At 39.1% G+C, this 23921-nt stretch overlaps 2 protein-coding genes across 4 annotated transcripts; one reads left to right on the top strand and one right to left on the bottom strand.

The window, feature by feature from the left end:
* Positions 1–459: 459 nt before the first annotated feature.
* Positions 460–23059, bottom strand: G6PC2 (glucose-6-phosphatase catalytic subunit 2). 3 transcript variants are annotated; one of them, XM_072040935.1, is made up of 7 exons: positions 16448–23059; positions 14072–14172; positions 4228–4337; positions 3294–3405; positions 2384–2499; positions 864–1157; positions 460–732 (listed from the first exon to the last, which is right to left on the bottom strand). In XM_072040935.1, the coding sequence occupies exons 2-7, from the start codon at positions 14089–14091 to the stop codon at positions 662–664; spliced, it is 723 nt and encodes a 240-aa protein (XP_071897036.1). In that variant the 5' UTR covers positions 14092–14172; positions 16448–23059; the 3' UTR covers positions 460–661. The 3 variants fall into 3 exon arrangements, with proteins under 3 accessions (XP_071897036.1, XP_012954383.1, XP_012954387.1); XM_013098929.5 differs by having other exon boundaries at positions 460–1157; XM_013098933.5 differs by lacking the exons at positions 14072–14172; positions 16448–23059 and adding an exon at positions 4677–5233 and having other exon boundaries at positions 460–1157.
* SPC25 (SPC25 component of NDC80 kinetochore complex) lies at positions 9657–13064 on the top strand. Its single transcript, XM_005018948.6, has 6 exons — positions 9657–9945; positions 10034–10099; positions 10889–11035; positions 11165–11269; positions 11801–11899; positions 12808–13064. Exons 1-6 carry the CDS (start codon positions 9687–9689, stop codon positions 12939–12941), a joined length of 810 nt encoding a protein of 269 aa, XP_005019005.2. The 5' UTR covers positions 9657–9686; the 3' UTR covers positions 12942–13064.
* Positions 23060–23921: the final 862 nt, after the last annotated feature.

The raw sequence follows: 23921 nt of genomic DNA, 5'->3' as shown, positions 1-23921 counted from the left end.
AAAAAGTAAAAATGACAAAACCACAGTAATACAATGATATATTCTACAGAGTCTAATTGAGACAAACTTAAATTTTTTTCCTCATCAGGCTTAATCAGAAGCTGTTTTGCTCAGGAAGCTCAATAAGTTAAGCCTATAGAAAGCTTTTCTTAAAATTATGTTGGCCTTTTCACAGTTCATAGGGCCAGCTGTACAGTTGTAGGTGGTATAATACTGTCACACCCTTAGCTAGCAGTTTAGCACACAGTATCTCTATAAAAAATCAAAAATATTGAATATCACTATATACAACTGAAGCACCATCTAGTTTGTGGACAGAACTAAAAGACCACCAAGTAGCTAAATGAAACTATTCAATTATACTTTAAAACTTCAGCATGACTCAGAGTATTGTTAGAAAACCATACTGCAGTATCCTTCATTACAATATTTCTAAGAATAAAGTCAGCAGCTACTTAACGTTTTTGAGCTGCCAAAATCACTCCTGAATGTGCAGATGTTAGATACACTGGCTACTTACCAAGAACACATCAAAGATGCAGTGGCATCTCCCTTGGATAAAATGAGTTAGCAGAACTGTCTTTGCAGAGGGTTCTTGAACAGCTCATATCCATCCTTACATTGCCAACCATTTCAAAAACTTATCTAATTAAGTTTCTTTTCAGTTGTCCTCATTAATGAGTGGACACAGTATGGAACCAAGGCAACTACAGTCAGAGGCATAGCTGCACTCTTACAAAAAGAGAGAATGTAAAACAAACACTCAGTATGAGTAGGTATCTTAACAACGTTATACAGCTGCAGCGTTGCTAAAGAAGCAGCTATACACAATATGCGGAAGCTTATCTTACAGCTATTTTTACCTTTGCAGCTTGCGATGAACATTTCAGAATTAATACCGAGACCTAGGCCAAAGAGTGCACCTAAATTCCTCACCAGTCCAGCAAATGGAGTAGTGTCGATGTTTATCCAGTCTGGATTGGCACACCACTTCTTGGCCTTTGGAACAGACCATAACAAGTCAATATCAAGAAGCTTGAGGACTAGGTAAAACCCAAGGGCAAAGATGAAAAGAAACAAGTTTGTCTTGATGTACATTCTCAGGCTTGCTGTCTGAATAGCAGGGGCATGCTCAAATGCTTCCGCCACAAGTATGCCTGCGGATTCAAAAGTCAGTTTTACAGTGAACAACACACTTACATGTTGAAGAAGCACTTTTTACACTGCCCGTGTAGAATTTGACTTTTGAAGACAGAATATACATACATGCAAATATACATACATATATATATACACACACAGAATTAACCAGTCCTGTGGTACACACACACACACAAGTCTCCCACTCATACCTGATAAACTGAAAAAGAAAAAACATAAAATGCCAAACACTGCGTGTTCTGTATCTGAGACATGCCTTAGGCTTGACTGTATCTCCCAGATGACACCCTATTAAATATGGGATATAAACTAGAACATTCCTTTTCTAGAAGAGTCCTCTGCTCAAAGGCTGGCCTCAGCAATGCACCTTTCAATACCAGTTCCCACACAGGCTTTAAGCATTGAAGGAAAAGCCACAGAATGCAACTATCCTCTTTCTTATTCATTTTATCCTGGTTGTGAAAAGGGACAGCTGGACTGCAACTGTTAGCAGTGCTGCACAGCCTTCTCTGCATACATTAAAGAGAATGGGAGCAGGCAGCCCCTACTCCATGCTCTGGTCACCCTCCTCAGGATCTGAGAGATACTAGAGAAACTGTTTATTGTTTGAACATGCCAGACACCAATATGAAACATACAAATAAAAAACAAACAAACAACATCACCCCCACATACTTAATCTTCCTAAATTCCCCTGGGGAGTTTGTACTGCTGACAGCTTTTTCTCAGTTCTGCCCCAGATCTCTGGCCCAACTGCATCCATACTGGTTTGCCTCGGACCTCACTTGAAATGAACAGCAACAAATAGATTCCTCCTGAGAGGAAAGTAGAGCCATATAGGAGCTATTTCCTCCCAGCTACCCTCCACCCAGGCAGCACAGATGAAGATCAGATGTAGCCAGTACAAAAACTATAGTGCTAGCCTGTATCAGTATACACTGTGTAGCATATTGCCTGTAGCAATAATGCAGTTGGAGTTGGCTGTCATCTGGAGCAGGTCTCACTTCCTGTGTGAGTCACAGACATCAGATACAAACTGTCTTGCAAGTACAGAAGGCAATTACAAGACAGACTGTCAGCAAACCTCGATCTTCCAGAGTGCAGAGCACCACTGCAGGTGCAGGTTGAGTAGCACTACTGAAAATCTCTTTAACATATCATATTTCAGGATGTTTAGATTTTGCATATATAATGAAAAAAATAGTAAAATTAGCAACATTACCGGCAAATACTCCGAGAATAACTTGATGAGGGAAATGTGTTGCTATGAATACTCTTGAGATGCACACACTGATCTGGATAATCCAAAAAATACTCCAGAGTAATGACCATGTCAGTCTGAAAGGGAAAATGAAGATGCTTAAAAATTGAGATATTTCACATAGTAATTTACAACAGGCCCGGTTGTATTGGGCTCATATTTTTCCCAAGCAGAGGTTTACAAGCGGAAAAGTTTAGAATCATAGGATCAAAGAGTAAAGTCAGTGCTAAAATACTAGTGAGAGAGGTTGTTCTTGCAGCTACATCCAGTGATGAAAGGCATCAGTGGCAAGTTAAATTAGCATTAGTACCTTGAACATATTTAGCATCGTGACAGCATATTTAAACACAAAAGATCATTATTTTGATGACAAAATCCACATAACATGGGAACAATCTCATAAAGCTTGGAAAGTACAACCATCAAAGTAATTAAAAGGCTTCCCTGCAGAGCTGAATACCATGGTACACTCTGAACTCTGCCAGTATTTTGTGTTTCCTTTAAAACGGATCAATGACTGATCAAAGCAGTAAATTTATGTACTAACCAAAAGATAAAATATTTTGAATTATATTAAATGTTTTTACATATCTGACACAAAAGACCTGACAGTCTTTAATAGGAGCTGAATCACAGATACCGTGATGCAATAACCCTAAGTTAATAAACACCAACATATAGAAATGCACAAATCTTAATATTATTTGACTTCAGTTGAAGTAAACCATAATAAAGTTTTTTTTTGTTTGTTTGTTTACTTGTTTTTACAAACTGGATAAAACTGACTGAATATGTTGTTAAAATGAGCCCGTTAAAAACATAACATGCAAATAAACATCAGAATGAATTACAATAACAGAGAGATGCTGACCTGTGAAGGGTAACTGCTGATTTGTCCTTCCACCTTACTGTGTAGCTAAGTGCTGCTGTTACCATTACATACCAGACGCAGGAGGATCCCATGGCATGCCCAGATGGGCTTCCTAATAAAGACAAAAAGGAAAAGTTCAAGCTAAAAATGAATATAAATGAAAATATAAAACTATAACTTTGGCATAAAGAAAATACCCACTGTCTGTTACTCAGGCATCTAATCATTTAGGGAAGGGGGGAAAAGGTTAACAAAACCTCAAAGGATGTTGTCTCAAAAGTTTAAATTTCTTATTTTTTCAGAAAACTCATCTATACAGAGTCCAGAACTTTAGCCAGAAATCAAGTAGGTAACAGTTTACCCATATTGGGGTGAGCTGGTATCTTGACCAGAAAGCATACAATTTTTCCATGACGTAGACTTTGATTATGATTAAAAAACAGAGCATCAAGTTGTTAGTTGAATACTGATGTATTTACAACATTGTCATATGTGTACAGGTTTAGTTGCCTGTCATTTTTCCCCAGAGAGTCAGAGAAGCATTAAAAAATACGGGATGACAAATTTGAGTAATGTGTATTTCTCCTGCAGGAACATGCTTACAGGGAATGTGTCAAACTGCTGTATTTCTGTCATATTCCTCAATGTATGGCATACCTCAGCTACTTGTGGTTAAATACATCTCCATCAATTTGAGTGGCCACAAGCCTAATTTAACAAATACTCATGCTGAAGCCTCCGATGTTATTCTGACATCTTGTTTCTATAAACACCAGAACCCCCCCTCAGGGCTGTAGCATACAACATACAAGTTATATATGCATAGGCCACCTCAAAATTTCTACATCATACAAAATCATCATAAATCACATCCTCCCCCCCCTCCAGAAAACATTGTATTAAATGTATCAATGTGATCTCCAACATTTCTTACCTGGTCCAGTTTCACATGTTATAGGAAACTGTTCAAGGCATGGACTTGACTGATTGGGATAAATCACTGTTTCGTGCACCCACCAGTACGGACGATGACCAAATAAAATCCTAATAATAATTAAAAAAAAAAAAAAAAAGTGAAATGAAGCAAAGATGCAATAAAAATATTTTTATATAAGAACACCTACACAAAGCATGATAAATAAACTTACAATGAATACAAAGAGCTATGCTGCTGAAATTATTCCATAATAATGCTATAGGTTCCTCTTGTCTTATCAAAATTTAATTTCAAACACACCTTAAATAACTTCAGTGTGAATTCCTAGTTTAGGAGTACAAGGAAAGTCTACCACTACACCATTTGCAGAATGTTTTCTAAACTTGAGGAACATGCAGTAACCATCATTAGAAATAGCAAATTTTACAATAAACATGACTTCTTACCATTTAAATATGAGGTTGAACCAATCACCAATGACAGCCACCCATATCATTTTAGTACCAACCACTTGGTTGAGTTGAAACCAGAGAGGAAAATAAATTGAAAATATATTGCGAGGATCTCCAACATGTGACATAAAATTAAGAAAATCCTGATAAGCCCTGTAGTCCCTCTGTAAATGCTGAATGATAAGCACGCCATTGCTATGAAGGAGATCCATCTTAATTGGTTAGACTGTACTTGAAATATAGCAAAGTTCCTTTAATCTTAAGTTTCTAGGGAGAACGACAACCATGGAAGGGAGCTATTAAAAAGTGAGAGAAGGTGATTGACGTTGCCTTTATATCGTATTGGTGGGGTGTACCCAGCCATTCCTGGAACACGTGGCTCCAAATCTCCAGGAAAGCACATGAGTCTGTTAGCACTGGAAAGCTTTTCTGTTTGCAAATTTTAATTGGAGGAAACTAAGTGAAGTACATGCTGGTCAGCAGCAAATTGTGGGGAAAGTTTTGTGGAAACACAATGTGTGACTTATGCAATCCTTTGTGTGAACAGTTGGAACATGTTTGCTTGAATTTTTTCACAGTTCATTTCTCTGCAGGATGGACATTAGTAGTGTGTATACTTCATTAAGTGTTGCCTCTATAAAGGATAGAAAGAATACACAAATGATTGGACTCTGCAGAACTGTCATTAAAACTGTTCATTTCAGTTTGAAACTGAATTTGGCGACTATACTGTTTATGCACAACACATTTTCAGTCCAGGAAAATACAGCCATCATCCATACATTAATGATTCTGTTGGACACTAGATTCACTCTTAAAACAGTTTTCTCAAAGCACAAAAAAGCAACCGTTTCCTTTGTACAAGAGGCCACATTGATCAGGGCACACTGCAGATGAAGCTTTGTCTCAGAATCATCTCACGCAGCATCACCAACCTTGCACATTGCTTATACCATGGGGGTGCTGCACACCTCTGCCAGGAGGACCTGAAGCCTGACCTACTGCAGCCCCCTTCTTGGTGCCCAGCCCAGCAGAAATGAGACCTGTTTTGCCAAATGTGTGGCTGGCAGTGCTTTCCTGTAGTATTTCCATGGGAAGCCCTTGGCTTCCTCTGGATGAATGGCCAAGAGGAGGTGGAGAGTCTTCCAGACACTGGGATTTTAAGAGTACACAGCAAATAATGTATTAGCGCATCAGACCTAGCAACTTTAATATTAATAACTGCAGCATAGGAAAAGATCGTGTTCACCTGGGAGGCAGCTACGTAAGAAATGCTTTTCCCAGAGATTAAACGGATGCCAAAAGTCTGACGATACCCTTGTCTGACAGGCAGTCGTATGCAAGGGAACAAGCAGAGTTCTGTATCTGGCTCTAATATTCAGGCCTATCTTCCATTAAAGGTAACCTGTGCTTCTGAAACAACCACAAGCAGAAAACAAGCAGCTGTACACAGTCACCAAGCACTTCCCTGCCACTTTCTGCGTGGCGCCCAGGCTGAACAGCACAAGCTGCACCGACAGAGATGCGGGCTGCCTCACCGCCTTTGCTGAGGAGAGACTTAACAGCTTAACGCAGCTTGATGATGTGTAGTCAGGGAAGTCACACGGAAACCCAAAGCAGAATCAACAAATAAGGCGTGATAATTGAATGGACTTAGGAGACCTCTCTTCTGACACAGTCTCACCTTTACCTAGCTATTAATAGTCTGCTTTTAGAAACATCTTAGCAGATGTAAATCCTATACTGGTTACTGCTATCACTCACAGCAAGCCATGAAGAAGACCTTAAAGTTAAAAAAAAAGATTTAAAACTCCATGGACTGTTTCTGAACAGTCTCAGAGGTTGGACTCGATGATCTTGAGGTCTCTTCCAACCTAGAAATTCTGTGATTCTGTGAAATAACTACTAAAATACTTTTCTGTACGTTGAACAAATATCCACCTCAATACGTGTCCCTTCATTTCATAGAAAATCTTCTTAAAAACTAAATTTCAGTACACTTCAACATAAATATTTCCTAGCTTTCTGGCTGCAGATCTTTGGGGAGGTTTGTCTCTTGCCAAGCCCTACAGCTTAGTACTCTTCAGGGTGCCTAGGATGGAGCCATGCAAATGATCTGGAAGGACCTAACTTTCCCAATAAGTGATTTCTTCAGAAACATCTTTCCCACATAGCATGTTAGCACTAGAGGAAATGCCCCTTTGCTTCAAATTTAAAGCATCCCTCCTTTAAAGATCAGTAGAATTTATAACAACAACAACAATCACTCTTTTGTACATATCTGGGTTTAGTGTGTAAAAGAAGTGGAGAACCTGAAGCTTTCATCTAATTTTCAGTCTAGTTCATAAATAATTAGCTCTAAGCTTTCGTGTAAATATCAAGTCAGTGGCTGAGTAACAGCTATCTTATTTATAGTACTTATTTAAGACAGCAACTGTAATAAGGTAAATAATTATTGGTCTATTAGGAAAAATTATTTTGTAGTAAGTTTCCATCAAGATACAATGCAATCTCCTCTGAAGAGACCACCAATAGAAGAGGTCACCTTCCAGTCTCTCTCGTACAAGACGTGCAGGACCATTTCAGTAACTTGTTTGCATTATTTCTGAATATTAAAAAGTCCACCCCTGGCTAGCACTGGGACAGTGCTGCATCTGCTCAGGCTGAATCCTCCTTCTCAGACTGAACCATTCAGGCACACTTTGGTGCCCCCAAAACGTGGTAGATGTAATCTTGGAAGGCATGTCTTGGCAACACCTCAGTAAAGTAACCTCTTTTAATACCAACATCCTGATACTAATTTTCATTGCAAATATTTTGCTGCTGATTCATACACTGCTAATTATCCTTCTGCTTAGACAGATAAGCACCTTAGACATAATCAAGACAGAATTATGCTGTTAACAGCTAGCAGCAAACATAAGCTTTAATTTTCTCCTATTTCTTCTGCCTGTTTCAGCAGCAGGTACATCTTGGACATGCAGTCATGTTTACAAAAACATTTTAAAAATAAATAAACCCACAATCAACAAAAAAAGCAAGAAGGAAGTTTTTGGAATAGGTGAGAAGGTTTGTATGAGCGAGGCAGTTCAAGCAATGTTCTCATCTGCCTGCCCCACTCTGGGTCCTGCCTCATCCTGCAGGCCATCAACAGCTGACGTGTCATCTGCTGTCCTGCATGTGATATTTGGCAATCTATAAAATTCTGATACTACAGCTCTTTTTAACTCCAGCGATGAGCAAAGAAAAGATGGAGAAACGTGTGTGGAAATACTGTATTTAAGAACTTGTTTCAACTCCAACAGTTGAGAACTGCTTCCTCAATAGGCTTTTATTCCCTACTTTTCTACACAGAGCATTGCAAAATGCATCTGTAATACTTGTAGTCTTTCTAAGTCACTTGAGGTATATAAGAAATCACAGAATCACAGAATTTCTAGGTTGGAAGAGACCTCAAGATCATTGAGTCCAACCTCTAACCTAACACTAACAGTCCCCACTAAACCATATCCCTAAGATAAATAAAACTATTTGCTGTTTTTAAGCAAGTAGAAATGTAAGAAACACCAGTGATCTGTATAAAATAGTCAGGAAGCGCATGCATTAAGTTTTTAATCAAAGCTTTTGATGTGTTTGTGGTCTTTACACAATCCAAGACCAGTGCTTGGTCTTTACATGAGCAAATGAGCTCTTTGTGCAATGCATAACCCTTTAAAATCATACCCGTTCACATAAAGAGTTTTTAATTTATTGATAGCTTCTCAGTTTATTTTCCAAGACATGTAAAAACAGAGACTCTCTGTATTCTTGGTAATAATAACATAGAATCAAAAATCACACTGATTAACCACAGAAGGGAGGACAAGATGTTTGTATCTCCTTTACACCTACACATCAGAGCAGGTGTTACATAACCCATGTCAGATGTTGCTAAGCAAATGTTTGCAAGGGAAGGAAAAACCATCAAAGTAAACATTTTCTAAAATGCTGTTAATGGAGTCCTATGTACTGGGTCTAGCTTTCTGCTACATTATGTTTAGTTAATTGAACAATAACATTGATTTCCACATCGGTGTTTTCATTGGCACTGGACCAGCTACAAGGACTAACTAGCAATTTAGTCAGTTCACAAGTAAACACCGTATACAACAACAGACAACTATTTTCTTAGGAATGAACATTTTCCAAATAGAACCCCTGAGAAGATGTATCTTAATTATATATTTAAAAAGAGAGGTATTTAGGAAGCTCTTACTTTCTTTGCACATTTCAGGTCTTCCAGCAGTGCTCACCAGCCCCACGCTGCCCTAGCGGAGGTTGGACTGCTCTGCGGCCAGACTGACCCGGGGAGCTTTAAGCGAATGCTAATGTGAACCAGCTGCTTTCTCTTGGTCAGCCGCCTTCATCTAATCAGCCCTCGTTAGTAGTAGTTACAAGGAAATTACTAGAATAATGAATGGCTTCAGAGCGATCCTCAAAGCTGTATTAAGTCTATGCTGAGATCACCTGAGTAACACCTGAGCAAGCTGAAGCCAGCAATTCGCTAGCTGTGGGCACAAACGCTGAGCAGCCTCCCTGACGAGCTGAGGGCTGCCACCTGGGGTCACAGCTGGTGCCTGCCCCAGCCCTGCGCTGTCCCAGGGTGCGAGGGGGGGGGCGGGCAGTGCTGCTGCGCCGCGCTCCTGAGGCGGCTCGGGCAGCTGCAGGCCGCTCGGGAGAACCCCAGCCCGCGCCTCACCGCTGGGCCGCCCCGGGGACAGGCTGCGGGACAGGGACGGCAGCCCCACCGCCTCAGCGCCTCCTCCCCGCCCCCTCTGCGAGCCCTGACGAGGCGGCTCCGCCCGGGCGGCCTCCGTGCGGCGGGGCTGGGCGGGGCGGGGCGGGGCGGGACCGGCCCCTCACGGCCCCTCACAGCCGTTACCGCCCCGGCGGCTCCCAACGGGCGACTGTGGCTTGAGCCAATCAGCGGCGGGCTTGTTTTGAGGCGGGCGAGAGCGGCGGCCAATGGGAGAGCGGCCGTTGGGCGGGCGGGAAGGCGGCGGCGGTTTGAAGGCGGCAGCGGCCCGGCGGAGGAGCCCGGCTGTGGCCCGCAGCCGCTGCCCCGCGGCCATGGCCACCGTAAAGGCAGAGGACGAAATAACGCTCGTTGAGAGGGAAATGAAAGAGTTCTGGGCCGAGCTGAAGGGCGTTTACGGCACGGAGCAGCTGCAGCAGACCCTAGCGCTGAGGGACTCGTGCAAGGAGTCCCTGAAGGTGCTCTCGGGTGAGGAGGCGGCGCGGTCCCTGCACCCCCGTTTTCTCTAAGCCATCCCCAGGCTTCTTCGGGTAACTGAAGTCTCTTGTCCTTACAGAGAAATGGGCCAAGAAGCTGAAAGAAGGGGACCTGATGATTGATAAAATTCAGGAGTATAGAAACGGTACGGTGCTTTACTTACTACGTAGTACTCCTAAAATTAACAACGCAGCTAAATAACGTTTAACTTCCCTTTTAAAAGGTAACCTGTGAAGTCAGAACGAAGATAGAACAGAAGCTAAACGTGCAATTACAGGATGCAAACTGCAAGTCAAAAGCAACTTGCTGGAGAATTTCATTGATGATACAAAAGGATAAAGATTCGTTAAAAGTTTTCTCTGTAGCATTCTTGATGCTGAAGAATAAGTGATTACACTTAAAACAACAAAGTACCAGAATTTGTTGACTGCAATAGAAAAACTAAATTACTTAGTAAAATATTGCAAACTATTAGTTGTGAGTTATGTTGTGAGGTTAGTTACATCTCCTGTATGATAAAAACAGAATATGGTCAGCTTATCAGTCTAGGATTAACTGCTCTGAATTCCGTAACTGAATTTCAGAATCTCAGGTAAATATAGTCAGCATTACCATTCTGAAATATCAGTCAGCATTACCATTCTGTACTTTTTGTCAATTTGTCTCTAAACAAGATCCACCATCCTTGTGCTTTGAAGATATGAGTTGTGTCTGGCAGCAGAAACAGACTGCATGTGATACAGACAGTATCAGAGGAGCTGCCTACTTTGTAGCTTTACTTCTGAGTAACTTTTACTTCATCCTGATACTTGATGCTTACAGTATGCACTTCATTAGATCTTATTCAGTCACCTCAAACTGTACAGATAAGTGCTAACTAGTGGGAGCCTAATTCATCAGCTGTAAATGTTCATATTTTCTTGCTTCCTTTCAGAGATTCTTCAGCAGAATAAACACATATCAGAAAATCAAGAACGATTGACAGAAATAAAATCTAACCTAAACCATGAAGAAGAGCAAAAGAAGGAATTGACTGACAATATCCAAGAACTTAAAGAAGAGTTGATGAAGAAAAAGGAAGGTGAGAGTTTTTAATTAGAGGAGGAAGTGTTTTTATCGCTTGTTCTTGATGGGCTTTACTACTGTTTATTTTTTCTCTTGTGCTTTACTGATTTTTACTTGGAACTTCTCGTGGCTTTTAAAATCCTAGTGGTATCATCTAAAAACAAGGCCGCTAAGGAGAGAGTGGAACGACTTTGCAAGTCTAAAGAGTTGTTTGAAGAGCGGCTTGGATTGGAAATACGTAGAATTCATGGTATGTTCCTGCAGTTTCCTCAGTTCCATATGCAGTGATACAATGTGGTTTACGCTGAATTATGTAGCAAAGGATGTAGTAGCTCATGCAACTGTATGCCTTGGACATACATGTACCTGGCAGTAGACTAGTGTATTACATTGGGTCATCTTCCTCTCAATTACACACTCGCTGACCATGAGTGCTGGTTGATTAGCAGCCATAGTCTTGGCCTTGGACTGTGGCTCTTGCTCACAGCTGCTTTTGTTACTGAAGAGCAGTTCAGATGTCTTTGCAAATCTGAGGAAGATAATGGTTGGTAACTTTGCCAACTCCAAGTAAGTTATTCCCACTCCTTAGCTCAGATATTACCGTTGTTCCTCAAATGGCAGAAGATGGTATATTAAAACATATTTGTCTTGTAAAGAAACCAGGTTTACTGAATTTGCAAGTATTGTAAGCATTAATTAAAACAATGTAATATTGTGATTTTTATTCATCACTGTGACTATCAAGTGAAGTGTTAATGAATTCTGTTTGTATTTGCTTTAGATGAACAGTTACAGTTTATATTCAGACATATTGACCACAAAGATCCTGACAAGCCATATGTGTTTACGCTTTCCATAAATGACCAAGGAGATTATGAAGGTACGTGGACTTTAAATTTGTAAATAAGAGGACAGAATCTGATCTCTGTATTTGGGGAAGAAAAAAAGTTGTCATCTTTGTCTTCTAATTTCTGCATGGAAAACTTTGCAGCATTAATATAACTTAATATAGTTTCTCTTGTTTATATGAAAATATACGCTCCTCTGTTTGTGGAATTGCTGTTTGCTGCTTTGCTTGGTACAAAGTAGAGAGATACAGGGACAGATACTTGTTGCCTCTTACGCAAGAATAAATGTCTATGCTGACAGGTGTATTTCAATCTGCTCGAGAAGCCTATAGGAGAGAAAAAAATTGGTTCCCCACTATTGATTCCCTACGATTGTGTGATATAGGAGAAGGATTGAAACTAGAAATGCAGAATTCCTCTTTTCAGAGATACAGCCTTCCAGATCTTAACTCAAGATAGCAAAGACCAGCAGCAGTTACTTGAGTACTGTGCTGAGTTGCTTCTAGAAGAATACTCCAGACTCTGCTATGCCTCTAGGTATGGACACAGCAGACTGCAGTTTTTACTAATTCAAGTCTAAATGGGGCTGAAATAAAAAGTTTATCACATGCTGGGCTACATCAATTTTCAGTCTTCACACCTGCAGAGCAACAAAAATGTTTAGGAATGTGTCTCAGTTTTTGAGTTAGGCTGAGAACTGCTCTAACAACTGAAGCAGGAGCACAACACTGCGTGGGAGGACTGGAAATCAAAAAGAATTGTATGTTCTTTTGAGGCTTTGTCTTCACTGAAGGAAAATGATTTAATAGATTACTCAAAAATAATGACAAACTAAAACATACAAATATAGCAGACTACATTATATTTCATAGGCCCAGAAAAAAACACTAATAGTGAATTTTTTGTAAGTAATTTTTTTTTTAATTTTTGTCATTTTTAGTGACTTCCTGTACTCCTCCTCTGGATTGTATAGCAGAGTTCCAGCAGAAAGTGAGAGAAACTAACAACTTTTCTGCATTTATTGCCAATATCAGAAAGGCTTTCACTGCTTTATCTTATAAACAGTCTGCCTAAACTTAGCTTATAAATCTGTTCCTAGCTATAGAGCATTTCTTATTTTTCCTTTGTGTGTTGTGCAAGTATCTATTTATTCATGTCTTACTCTAATCTTTAAATAAAGAAAAATAATGAAAACCATGCTTTAGTCCGCTATCATCTAGAGGCATTTTTGATCATTCTTGGAACAACATTATAATCAACTGCTTACCTGAGTGGCTCCAGACATGTAAATATAAATCCAGTAGCAAGTATTTAAATTCTGATTTGAGGCCTTTGTTTCATGAGTTTTCAAACATGGTTAGCATAGTATTTCTGTTCATATTCTGAGACAGTCAGCCCAAAAGTGGAAGCCCAAGAAACAGGGATGTGGGAGGTGAGTGGGGTTGTTGCACAATGTTTTTAAAAAAAAAAAAAAAAAAAAAAAACACACAAAAAACAACAACAAACCAAAACAACACAAACCAAACCTTTGTACTAGCCATAACTATTTTTGAAAAATATATCTTTTTCTGAAACATGAGAGCCAGATTACCCTCTTACTTTTTACAGGTGGTAGGAAAATACTTTTCTTGGTAGCTTTTTTTTTCCTTATGCTTCTGCTGCATTTATTTATTCTTTTTGAAGCCTGGTTTTATATTTATGGTCTTTAGTGTATGATACAAAATAGGTTTTACCCATTATATTGTATATTAAAAATTGTCGGTCTTCTATTTACTAATGGAATTATAGCAGCCCTCATTGTTCATGCTTCACACATATAATCTTATGCTGGGGGTGGGGGAAAAGCCACACAACCGAACCCTATTTCTATATCTTCCTCATCTTACACGTGACCACCTAAGTCTGGTGCTGCTTACTCTTTTTAACACTTAAGAACGCTGCCCCCTCTCATGAGAACTGTATTTTAAATCACCTAGCTTGTAAGAAGCATAACAGTGCTACCAGTTATCTAACAGCTGCTGTATGGAAGCAAAACATCCAGCAGGATGCAGCCACCTCACTTCAATGTTTTCAAAGGGAACTTTTATGCATTAGGGCTGTACATATTGCTTAGATGCACTCTAGCATATCTCATTTGACTGTCATCTTCAGAGGGTAAAAAAATTACTGAAACATGCTCTGAGTAATAAGTAGAATAGACTTACTGCCTGTTTCTTCTTTTCATCTGCCATCATTTATTTTCACATTCATCCCGGGCATGAGTAGCTGGTTTATTGCTTCCAGCGAAGTTACTTTATGAAGATTGCTGTGTACAGAACATAAAATATGTGACAACCACGGCATTGGAATTTACATGATTAAGAATTATTTGCTCAAAAAGATGATATGCCTGCTTATAAATATTCTGCACATCCTCCTAAAGCAAGCCTCAACGTTTAAAATGTTTATCGTGTAATTTAAGCCTTTACAACCTCTTCTGGAGTTTGAATAATGAACCAAGGAAAATCAGATGCGGATCTTACTTCCTCTAGAAAAAAGCTAGGCGTTCCAAAAGCAGATTAAAACTAAGAGTATACAATAGAATTGTTTCACTTATTACAATATATGAAGTAAAAACTAGCTTGTGAAATCCTTGAAACAGCCTTTATATTTGAAATCTTGTCTTTAAATTTTAAAACATTTGTGCTTTTACTGATTGCACTTAGTGTGTACAAAACGTCATGCATGGGAATCTGGCAATTTGGAATTTTGTTTGTAAGGAAGTTGCACAAGACAGCTCATTCTAATAACAGAGACAACTCAAATAATACTAACTCAACAGATGCAGTTGTTGGGACCCCCAAGTACTGAACAGCACTCAAACTGAAACATCCCAAAGAGGTTGTGGGACAAGCTCTTGATCTTAAAAGCAAATGCAGTTTAGGGATTATGACACGCAGTTAAAAATCTCCCTCCAGCTGGTGCTAGTGCTCTATCTATTTAGCGGGATCGGGTTTATCTCAAGGCACACATAAATCTTATTTTAGTGAAGGTCAGAAAAGGCTTTTATTTTTTCATAAATCAATTTGCCCAGCCCTGAAGGTTGCTTTCCCTTTCAGACCATTCACATGTACTTAGCTACCATGCATTGGCCAGCAGCTACTGCTGACCACAGAGAAAACAGCTGGTAGACACCAGTGTGTATGCTCAGCTCCTCATCACATTTATTTCCCAATGTAATGCAAAAATCTGGAAAAAAAGGGCACTGAATTTACTAGATATTGAAAATGCACTGTGAAGACAAAATAATGTTAAATATTAGTAATATACAGAGTGCATTTAATCACAATCACTGTTTGTATGCTAGTTGAAGGTCAGATTTGAAAAGAAATTGAATTACTATAACAGTCATTCTGGTTAATAGAACAGTTTTATTACACACCTACTCAAGTAAAAGTGGAGGTGGCTATGCTGAGTATATTGACATTTTTTATAAACCCTCTTGCATGTTGCTTGATATTTTAAAAAGCAAAAGAACAAGTATTGGCTACACTTCTGAAAATTAAGAAAGACACTGAAGTTATGCTGAGTTTCTGTCATATTTCAATTGTTTTATATTACTTGCTATCTTTAATGCCTCTGTAAACTTTGTGCATTTATTGAGTACCCTGGAATTGTCTAAATAAGTCCTGTCATTATAATACTGTAAAATCACTATGCAATCATTTGTGAGTGATTTATAACCTTTGTAAATCCCTGCTGAACTAGATATAACAAACACATACATACATAAATCATCTAATCCCACAGGCAGATTACAGTATGTTTTTTAACTGTGTGAATAAACTATACTAAGTAATTATAGTAATATCATTACGTTTTTAAAAGAAATAGTTGCAACCAATTACATTAAGCTTTACTGCTGAAATAGGATTGTATGCCTGAAAGGTGGGGGGAACAGCTTTGATTGCCAGACAGTGAGACTTCGTTCTTCTTGTTACCCCTAATCAGTCTAACAATTATACACAGAAAGCATTTTAGAATCCTGAGCTTATAAACAAGTTGTTCCAGGAGAAGCAGAGCTAATGAGGCCTGATTTCCTACAGATCTGTTTTTTTTTTTTTTTTTTTTTTTCCTTCCTTAAATGGTGCCATTCTTTTCACTGGAATATCTCAGCTCTTTATAATCTACCTAGTGGATGGGGGCCCGCACCAGTCCTCAATTATGTTAGTTTATCTTCTGTTTGGCTGCTACTGCTAAAACAGTATGATAATGGTTGCTCTGTTTACCCTCCCTCAGTGCAGAGCATTGATTTCTGGTTCTCCTTTACCTGCTTGCTGATTTCTAATACACCATTGAAACAGCAATAGCTGCAACACTATCTCATTTTCAAATTTGGATTAAGAGGTTTGGATTCAAAAGTTTGCTAAAAAGAGTGTTTAATCATACAAGTGCATACTGTATTTTATATGATCTTATGTATATTTTAAAGTGCATATGCACTGAAATGAGAAATTGAAGGAAGATACAATTAGTGTTAATCCGATTTCCCTCCTTTTCAGTCACAGCATGTTGAACAATGCTAATTGCTATTGACTCACCTGTTGGTTTTGTGACTACACGGAAACATGCTTTTTGGCTTGACTCAATGAATTCTTTTGCACTGAATACAGGATCATGGGCTCAGTTTTTCAATATCTTGTATCTTCTGCACCAGAGCTTCAACTGGAATAACTGGCTTGGCAGAGAAACAGGTCTGTTGAACGAATATCAACCATCTGTTGCTACTGTTTTGATCAGAAGCACGTTACATTTACTTTACATCAATGACAATTATCATAAAGGATTCCAGGCATTTGAGACCAGTCTGCACACATCAACTTTCTGGCTAAGCAAGGAGAATGTAGAAGTGATAGAGGGGCAACCTTGTGGATGGTGTACTAGCTAAGTTAAAGCACAATTCAAGAAAATGCTTATTTAGGTTAAAAATAAAAACAGGCAACTAATCTTACAAATGGAGCTAACAAGAAGAATACTTAGTTGTCTAACTCTATGTCTGACACAGCCCCGTTAATGGAAAGACAATGCAGCAAATTGATAATTGCATTCTTTTAACATTAGCTGCCAGTTATCAGCATGACTTACTGGTCTGTATTATCCTATACTTTGTGCAAGGCAGAGAAGCCATCTGATAAAATCATGGAAAGAGGAAAACCTCTTCTGACATGCAGTCCTCCATGCTGTCATGTGCAACTCTGCAGCGATTATCCGGCATTTTAGACTCCAGCCTTTTCTAAAGGTAGCCCATGATTCTGACAGTCTGCTTGGGACTGTTACAGTAGGCACCACCTTTACTAAGTGCTCTGCTGATGGCATTGCAGTGAATCAAGAATACCAAAATTACAGTTAATGTTTATGCAATTTACATGAGAAAGTTGGTTTACTTGCCTTAGCTGGTCTTGCTGAAGTTTCCCTCCACTATCATTTCTTGTCTGTAATGGTTGGTACAGAACAGGAAATCCAGAATATAAAGAAAGAGAACAGGATAACGAAAGAAGAAAGGGGAGCAAATATAGCACAGGATGGAGCAAAGGAATCCTAATTAAATGAACATACCCATGCTATCTGAAAATATTCCAAAAGTCCTGGTCACACACAGTGCTGATCTTATTCCTCTGATCAGAAAATATACAGTACACAATCCATGACACTTTACTGCTGGCATCCACCACAGGGTAATATTTTTTCTAAGAACAGAACAAGTTCTTGTGCCATTGCTCTTGTGCCTCTGCAAGCACAAGTAATTCTGCCCTTACTAAGAAAGGACTTTCAAATGAAGTATTTTTGTTACTTACTACAGTAATGGCATTAAGCAGAGACTCATCAACATGGAAAGTCTTTACATCCTGGGAGAAGTTTGAGGAGCCTATTCAAATCAGCAGAGTGGGTTAGCACAGAGGGGAGCCTGCAAAACATCAGTCCTTTTAACTGTATTTGACTAAATTTAACATTGATTTGGAAAGAAGTAAGGACAAAATTATTCCCAAGGTACAAAGGCATGCTTTCCTGTAGTAGAAAAGCAACTGTGGTATGTTCCCATGTATTGAGAATGTAGGGACACTGCCAAAAGTATTTCTGGGATTCTGAACTGTGTTCAAGTTCAAAAGAAAACCAAGAATGAGATGGATTTTGCATGACTTTGAGTTTGGCTGTAAACATGCCGGACACCTCTGTGACTTCCACTTGTAACAACCTTAGTATTTCCTATAAAGGATGTGTAGGAAGGTACACTTTGGCACATCCAATACACCAAATAAAATATGAAAGAATTGTAAGATGGAACTACTGTCATTATACACACTGAAGACTTAAGTGAATCCAAAGCTGTATAAAGATGTTGAATGATCAGCTCTAATATTAAGAAATGACATGCAGTTACTTAGGAATGGATGTGGTTGCCCAATCATTTTGTTAAATTGCTAGCACTTAGTATACTTTACTAAGGGAAGAAAACTAATCTATCAGCCTGTTCCCTGGGACTTGAAAGAATATGTTAAAAGTTTGAGCATTGGCCCAGACTTTTGGGGAGTTACTACATCACCCCATTTATAACGGAGATGGATGTCATGCAATAGAGTTTTGAGAGTCTGAGCTCAAGTTACATTTGGCTGTAATATCAAGCATTAGAAATCTGCATCTAATCTTGTTTCAATTCAGCACTCATTCTATCCATATGGCAGCTGATAACGTCACAGTTAGCAACACATTTTTCTTCTTCCAGATAGCATTGTTCAAAGCTCTATGGTGGATACATGTCAGATCTCACAGCTGAGGTCTTATGTAAGAATTCTCATATGCCAAACAGCTAAGTTTATGCTGGATGCTTGAACTACTTGCAAAAAAATGAGCCCAGAAATGGGACAGAAAGTTGCTAGATAAGTAGACACAGGAGGGTACTGATGCAATTTAATTAAAGAAGGATCACATTCCACCTCTGAATTTTAGGATTTTTAAGTGGGGAGATTGCAAGAAGTTGCCTAAATATGGCATGAAATGCTGTTGTCATGCAGTTGTATGGAAGCCTTACTCTGTCCTATTTTGGAAAGAGTCAAAATAAGCTGCATATATTTCTCTGTCTCTCAGCAGAGCATTGGCACAGTATAAGCTCTGGTTTTCCAGCCAGGTTCATATTGGTTGTTATGCAGTTTTTTTCAGAGCATTAGTATTTCTGGTGAGACTTTAAATCCATTAGATAACTAGCCCTAATCAATGTATAAATGTATTTATGGCCAGCGTGCAAATCTGTTCCACTCAAACGAGGCTGACTGTCCTCTGCACTGCAGCAGCATTTCCTGCCAGCTTTTCTCATAGCTGTAACAAACTTCTCTGCAATTGCTCTGTTTTATTCCTTATGACAGATGTGTGGACACTTGCTTAGATACCCAAGGCCAAATTCCCGGTTTGGTTTTGTGCTGGATACTTGGACTAGTTGCAGGAGTAGCACACACATTACTATAAAAGCTTAACAGTCAGCAATCTCAGTGGTTACAGACAAGTGTGCTGGGAATTTCAGCAAGAAGAGCATCTGTTCTTCCTGGATATCTTACTTACTGGGTTTAAGAGACACTCTTCTGATATTTCATCACTGTTCATGGGGAGAGCCAATGTGTTAAGAGTATTAAAGTCCAGCTTAGGCACACCCCTAAGGAGTCTGTGAAGAGATCATGAAATGAAAGTACTGATCTCATTCCCAAGAAAATAATTCTCAGAATCAGCACTATCCTTTCCTCCTTTTTGAGTCTGGCAGCCTATAAACACACTGGATGAATTGCCTGGTAAGTGCACTAAGTCCTAGCAGAACAAATAGTTACGTCATTTAAAGAAAAATCTGCTCTGTCAGTTTGTCTTTTTTTTTCTGTTGTTGAAAAAAAAATAAATCCAAAAAGATGACTAGGACAGGCCATAGGCAGAACTTGAACCGAATTTGTCAAATCAAGTTTTATATTGGCCTGAAATTAGTCTATTTTGAAACTGTTTTTTAAAAAACAGACATGTATATGTATTGGTTCTAGAAGTAAGCCTCTGTTAGGAACTGCTATTGAACATATTTGCCTTTACTGAAATACAAGAACTCTTCACAATCATTTGCTCCATGTTTAGACAATCATTTTGCTAGGACATGAGTGCAGAATAATTAGCTACCAATACCAAAAGATTAGTTTGGCACATCGGTTTTCTTTCATTTTTGGACAAAAAGTGATTCTGCTACACTTAAGTAAATGAGACATGCAGCAGTGCTGTGCTGTGGCTCTACAAGGGATCTATTTCTGGACTAAAAATATCAGTCACTGATCTCCATTAAATGGATCATCAGTCGGGAATAATCGTAAATGGTACCTGGACAGAATTAACAACACAAAGAACAGTGTTCATTCACAGGGCAGTACAGCTGCAGAAGAAGGTTTAACAGGTGGAAGAATCTGGCCCACTGACTTCAATAAGAATATACCTATATAGTGCTAATGTACTTCACCAAAAGGAAACTGAATATACTAGAAGATCAATCATCGAATATTCCAAAATCTACAGCTTACCTAGGATATATTTATGGAGAACTGACTTCATCCTCCACTGTGTGAAGTGTAACAGTGAGGACCACCATTCAAGACCTGGACTGAAGACTAATTCTATTTCAGGGATGCAGGAGACTCTCTGAATGAGTATAATTTCCTGAAAGTTCCCCAGGACACACGAGCTAATTCCCCCTTTCAAATGCTGGGAAATTTAAATAGCTCACTCTTGGGTAGCTGTACCATTAAGGCTGGGCACTGAGTCAGGGCTCCGTCACAAGGACTCACTAGTGACACCACCTGCAACACCCATTTGAGTACAGACACTTCTTACTTTCAGGCCCGATGCACCCCTTAAGTGTGACTGTTAGTTCCCACTCCTGGGTTTTTGCAAACTGCATATGCGTTACCGAGACCTGTCTTGGGCTTCAAATTTGGAAATTAGGATTTGGAAATCGCAAGAGATGTAAACAAGCAGCACACTGATTTGTCACTGACCATCCTCTGGCAGAATTACTAAAACCAAAGCCCTTTTACATATACAGCAGTGAAGATTTGAATATTCATCAGTGCAGTCAATATACATACATCCATTCTAAATGGCATTCTAAAAACAGTTACCTCTTGCTCCATAGTTGTGGCTTGGTTATGTGAATGGTGTAGCAAGTTCTGGTCTAACAGTTTCCTGTACAGTATTTGCCTGATGACATTTCCACACTGTTTCCCCATCTCCACTGAAACAGTACAGAGAAGCCTCTGTTTCTTGATTTTGTTGATAAGAAGCAGTGTGTTTGAAGCTTTACGTTTTAAAAAATATATTAATCAGTCTCCCGATGGCCGTTCTGATAACCCTGAATCAAGAAGGCTACTGAGAATACCACCAACTCAAGTTGTACAGAGGACAGCGTCATCTCCTGGCTCTGAGATACAGGTTCAGATTGCCTCACAATTGCACTGGAAGTTTTTTTCCCCAACATCCTACACTGCAAGCTCAAACCCAACTTGCTGTTTTTAATATTCCAAAATCTTTCTTATCACTATTGCTTTTCAATTTCTTTCTCCCACTCTCTCTGTGTCTGTAGGGTGACTCTTCCCCAGAACCTTAATATGCTTACCTTAATAGTTTACCTTAGTATTACCTTAATATGTTTATTTTGCCAACACACCTAACCTTAGGGCTCTCTGCAGGCTGTTTTATGTGGCAATCCATAGCCCCTCATACTGTGCATTAACTCTGAATTTCATGAAAGTAGGGCTAGTTTACGTCCATGGTAATCTTTCAGTGCTTTTCATCTACTAGTTCTAAAACACTTTTTTCAGATTTTTTTTTTTTTTTTTTTTAAATTTCACTCTTGATTCCATCACATTTTTACTTTAGGACTGAACTAGGAGTCCAAAAGCATGGGCTGCCTCCTACAGCCAGCCTCACTTACTTCCTCTGTGCAAAGCAAAGCAAACCCCGTGGCTCCCCTGATGCATCAGCAGCAGCAGTCTGGGGAAATCCAGCTATCTGCAAAGTGCTCAACCCCTGCCCCTCTAACACTTGCATAGCTAAGCTTCACAGGGCAGGTTATAGGTGTTAATGAAAAATAAATGTAAAAGTAAAATAATCTTATTTGCATAAAGCAAATTAACCTACATTTGCCTTGCACAGATAGGTTTTGGATTACCAAAATTAATGGATAGCTGCTTAGTATTGGGTTTTCACAAAGCTGTGATCTCTGCATTTTACAGTGCAGAGGGAAGAGAAATCAGCAGCAAGAATTCTGGACACCTCAGTTAGCCCAACATGCATTCTAGCTTCACACATTTTACTCATACCAATATACCTCTGATATCTCTTATACTTTTTAATATTGAGTGTGTTTACATTTTCAAACTCCCCAGTAAAACAAACATGGGAACTCAGTGGAAATCACATTACAACCATCCTGGACTCCTCTAAACCTGAGCACAAACTAGAGTCCTGTTCTATGAAATCCACTTAAGAAGGCAACCTACTGACAAAGGTGGGCAGTGTGAAATAAGTCAAAGGGCCAGGAATAGCATCACACAAAACAGGGCACAAAGAGGAACAAAAAAAAAAAAAAAAAAAAGCAAAAAAACAGGATAAATTAGGGAAACAGCAATCCTCCATCCATGCTATCAGAGCCAGGACTACTGGTGTGGAGTGGAAATTCCTCTGTGCAAGGTCCCAGGCTCTGTCCATCACAGTGTGATGAGCTGCGTCACACTGAAATTTGCCCACTTAACACCTTTATACAATCAGATTCCTTCCACTCACCTCTTGTCCTGCCTGTGCTTGACCTGTGCTGGTCTCTCAAATGGCATTCTCTATGGGCAACCACTGGGTTTTAGCTCTTCCGAAGCAGCACTGACCTCCTTATGAGGCTTCTTCTGAGATGGTGTTTCTTGTACAGAGGGTCTTTTACAAACTTAAAGGCAGTACACCAAGAAATTCTTGCTATTTCTTATATTATCCTGAGCCACTTTCTGTACACAGTGGCTCTTCCTGTACTATGTAAGTCGAGGGGTAGACATAGAGTAGGAAGCAAAAGACGTTAGACATACAACTGAATAAAGTAAAGAATAATTACATCTCTTAATAAATCTCTTCAATAACAAGAATTCAAATGCTGTATTAAAAGCACTGCAAGATTTGCTTTATATATTATAATAGACATATATTAACAATTGCAGTAATTACAGAATCACAGAATTAGTTCTTTAGTTTGTTAAATACAATGCAAATCCCCAGTTTACTTCTCTTTGAAAGACAAATCTTCCACATGACATGTGAAGATTACTACATAACTGGTAATTGTGTTATGAAAACTATTTCCTTAATTTTCTGCTGAAGTTGTGTGAATACTTTTTATGCATCGCATAAAAGTATATATGTTTATACAACATTTGAGTAATTCCTCATAATGTTTTAGTGCTGCACCACAGGCTGCCTGACAGTGGAATTTTGTAAGCTCTACTTTTGGGACTGTATGAAAGAAATTCCAGCTCAGGCATTGCTACACATAGCTAGTCTTTGTTTAAAAAACAAACCAAAGCCAAATCCACCAGCCAAAAAGTAACAAACAAACAAAATAAAAAGACAAACCCTCAGCCACCCACCTATAAGCCTTTACCCCACTTCCTCTTAACAGCAGTGAAAAAAACCCACAGAATCCTATCATAAATAAGCAAGCAGATTTGGTCTACTCCGTAATGACACAGGTCTGAAAGATGCAGGTTCCTTAGCAAAATAACAGCTTTTTCTCTGGAGAACCACTATACAACAGTGGCCCTCTTCTCTCACTTCCAGAAGAGGTAAGTTGTTAGTGCTTTACTGACTGATAGCCTAACCAGAAACAAACAAATGAATGTCTAATTAAAAATAAACTCTGACCACTTGTACTGAAAAAAATTACAGTTTTTCTGAAGCTCAAGCTGGTATTTCAGAAATGATAACTTTCAAAATTTTACATTTGAAATCTTAGCAAAATGCCTTTTT

The sequence above is a fragment of the Anas platyrhynchos genome, chromosome 7 (assembly GCF_047663525.1).
Source record: "Anas platyrhynchos isolate ZD024472 breed Pekin duck chromosome 7, IASCAAS_PekinDuck_T2T, whole genome shotgun sequence".
NCBI lineage: Eukaryota > Metazoa > Chordata > Aves > Anseriformes > Anatidae > Anas > Anas platyrhynchos.
The sequence above is the reverse complement of the archived record's forward strand: the minus strand, read 5'-3'. Positions and strand labels throughout refer to the sequence as shown.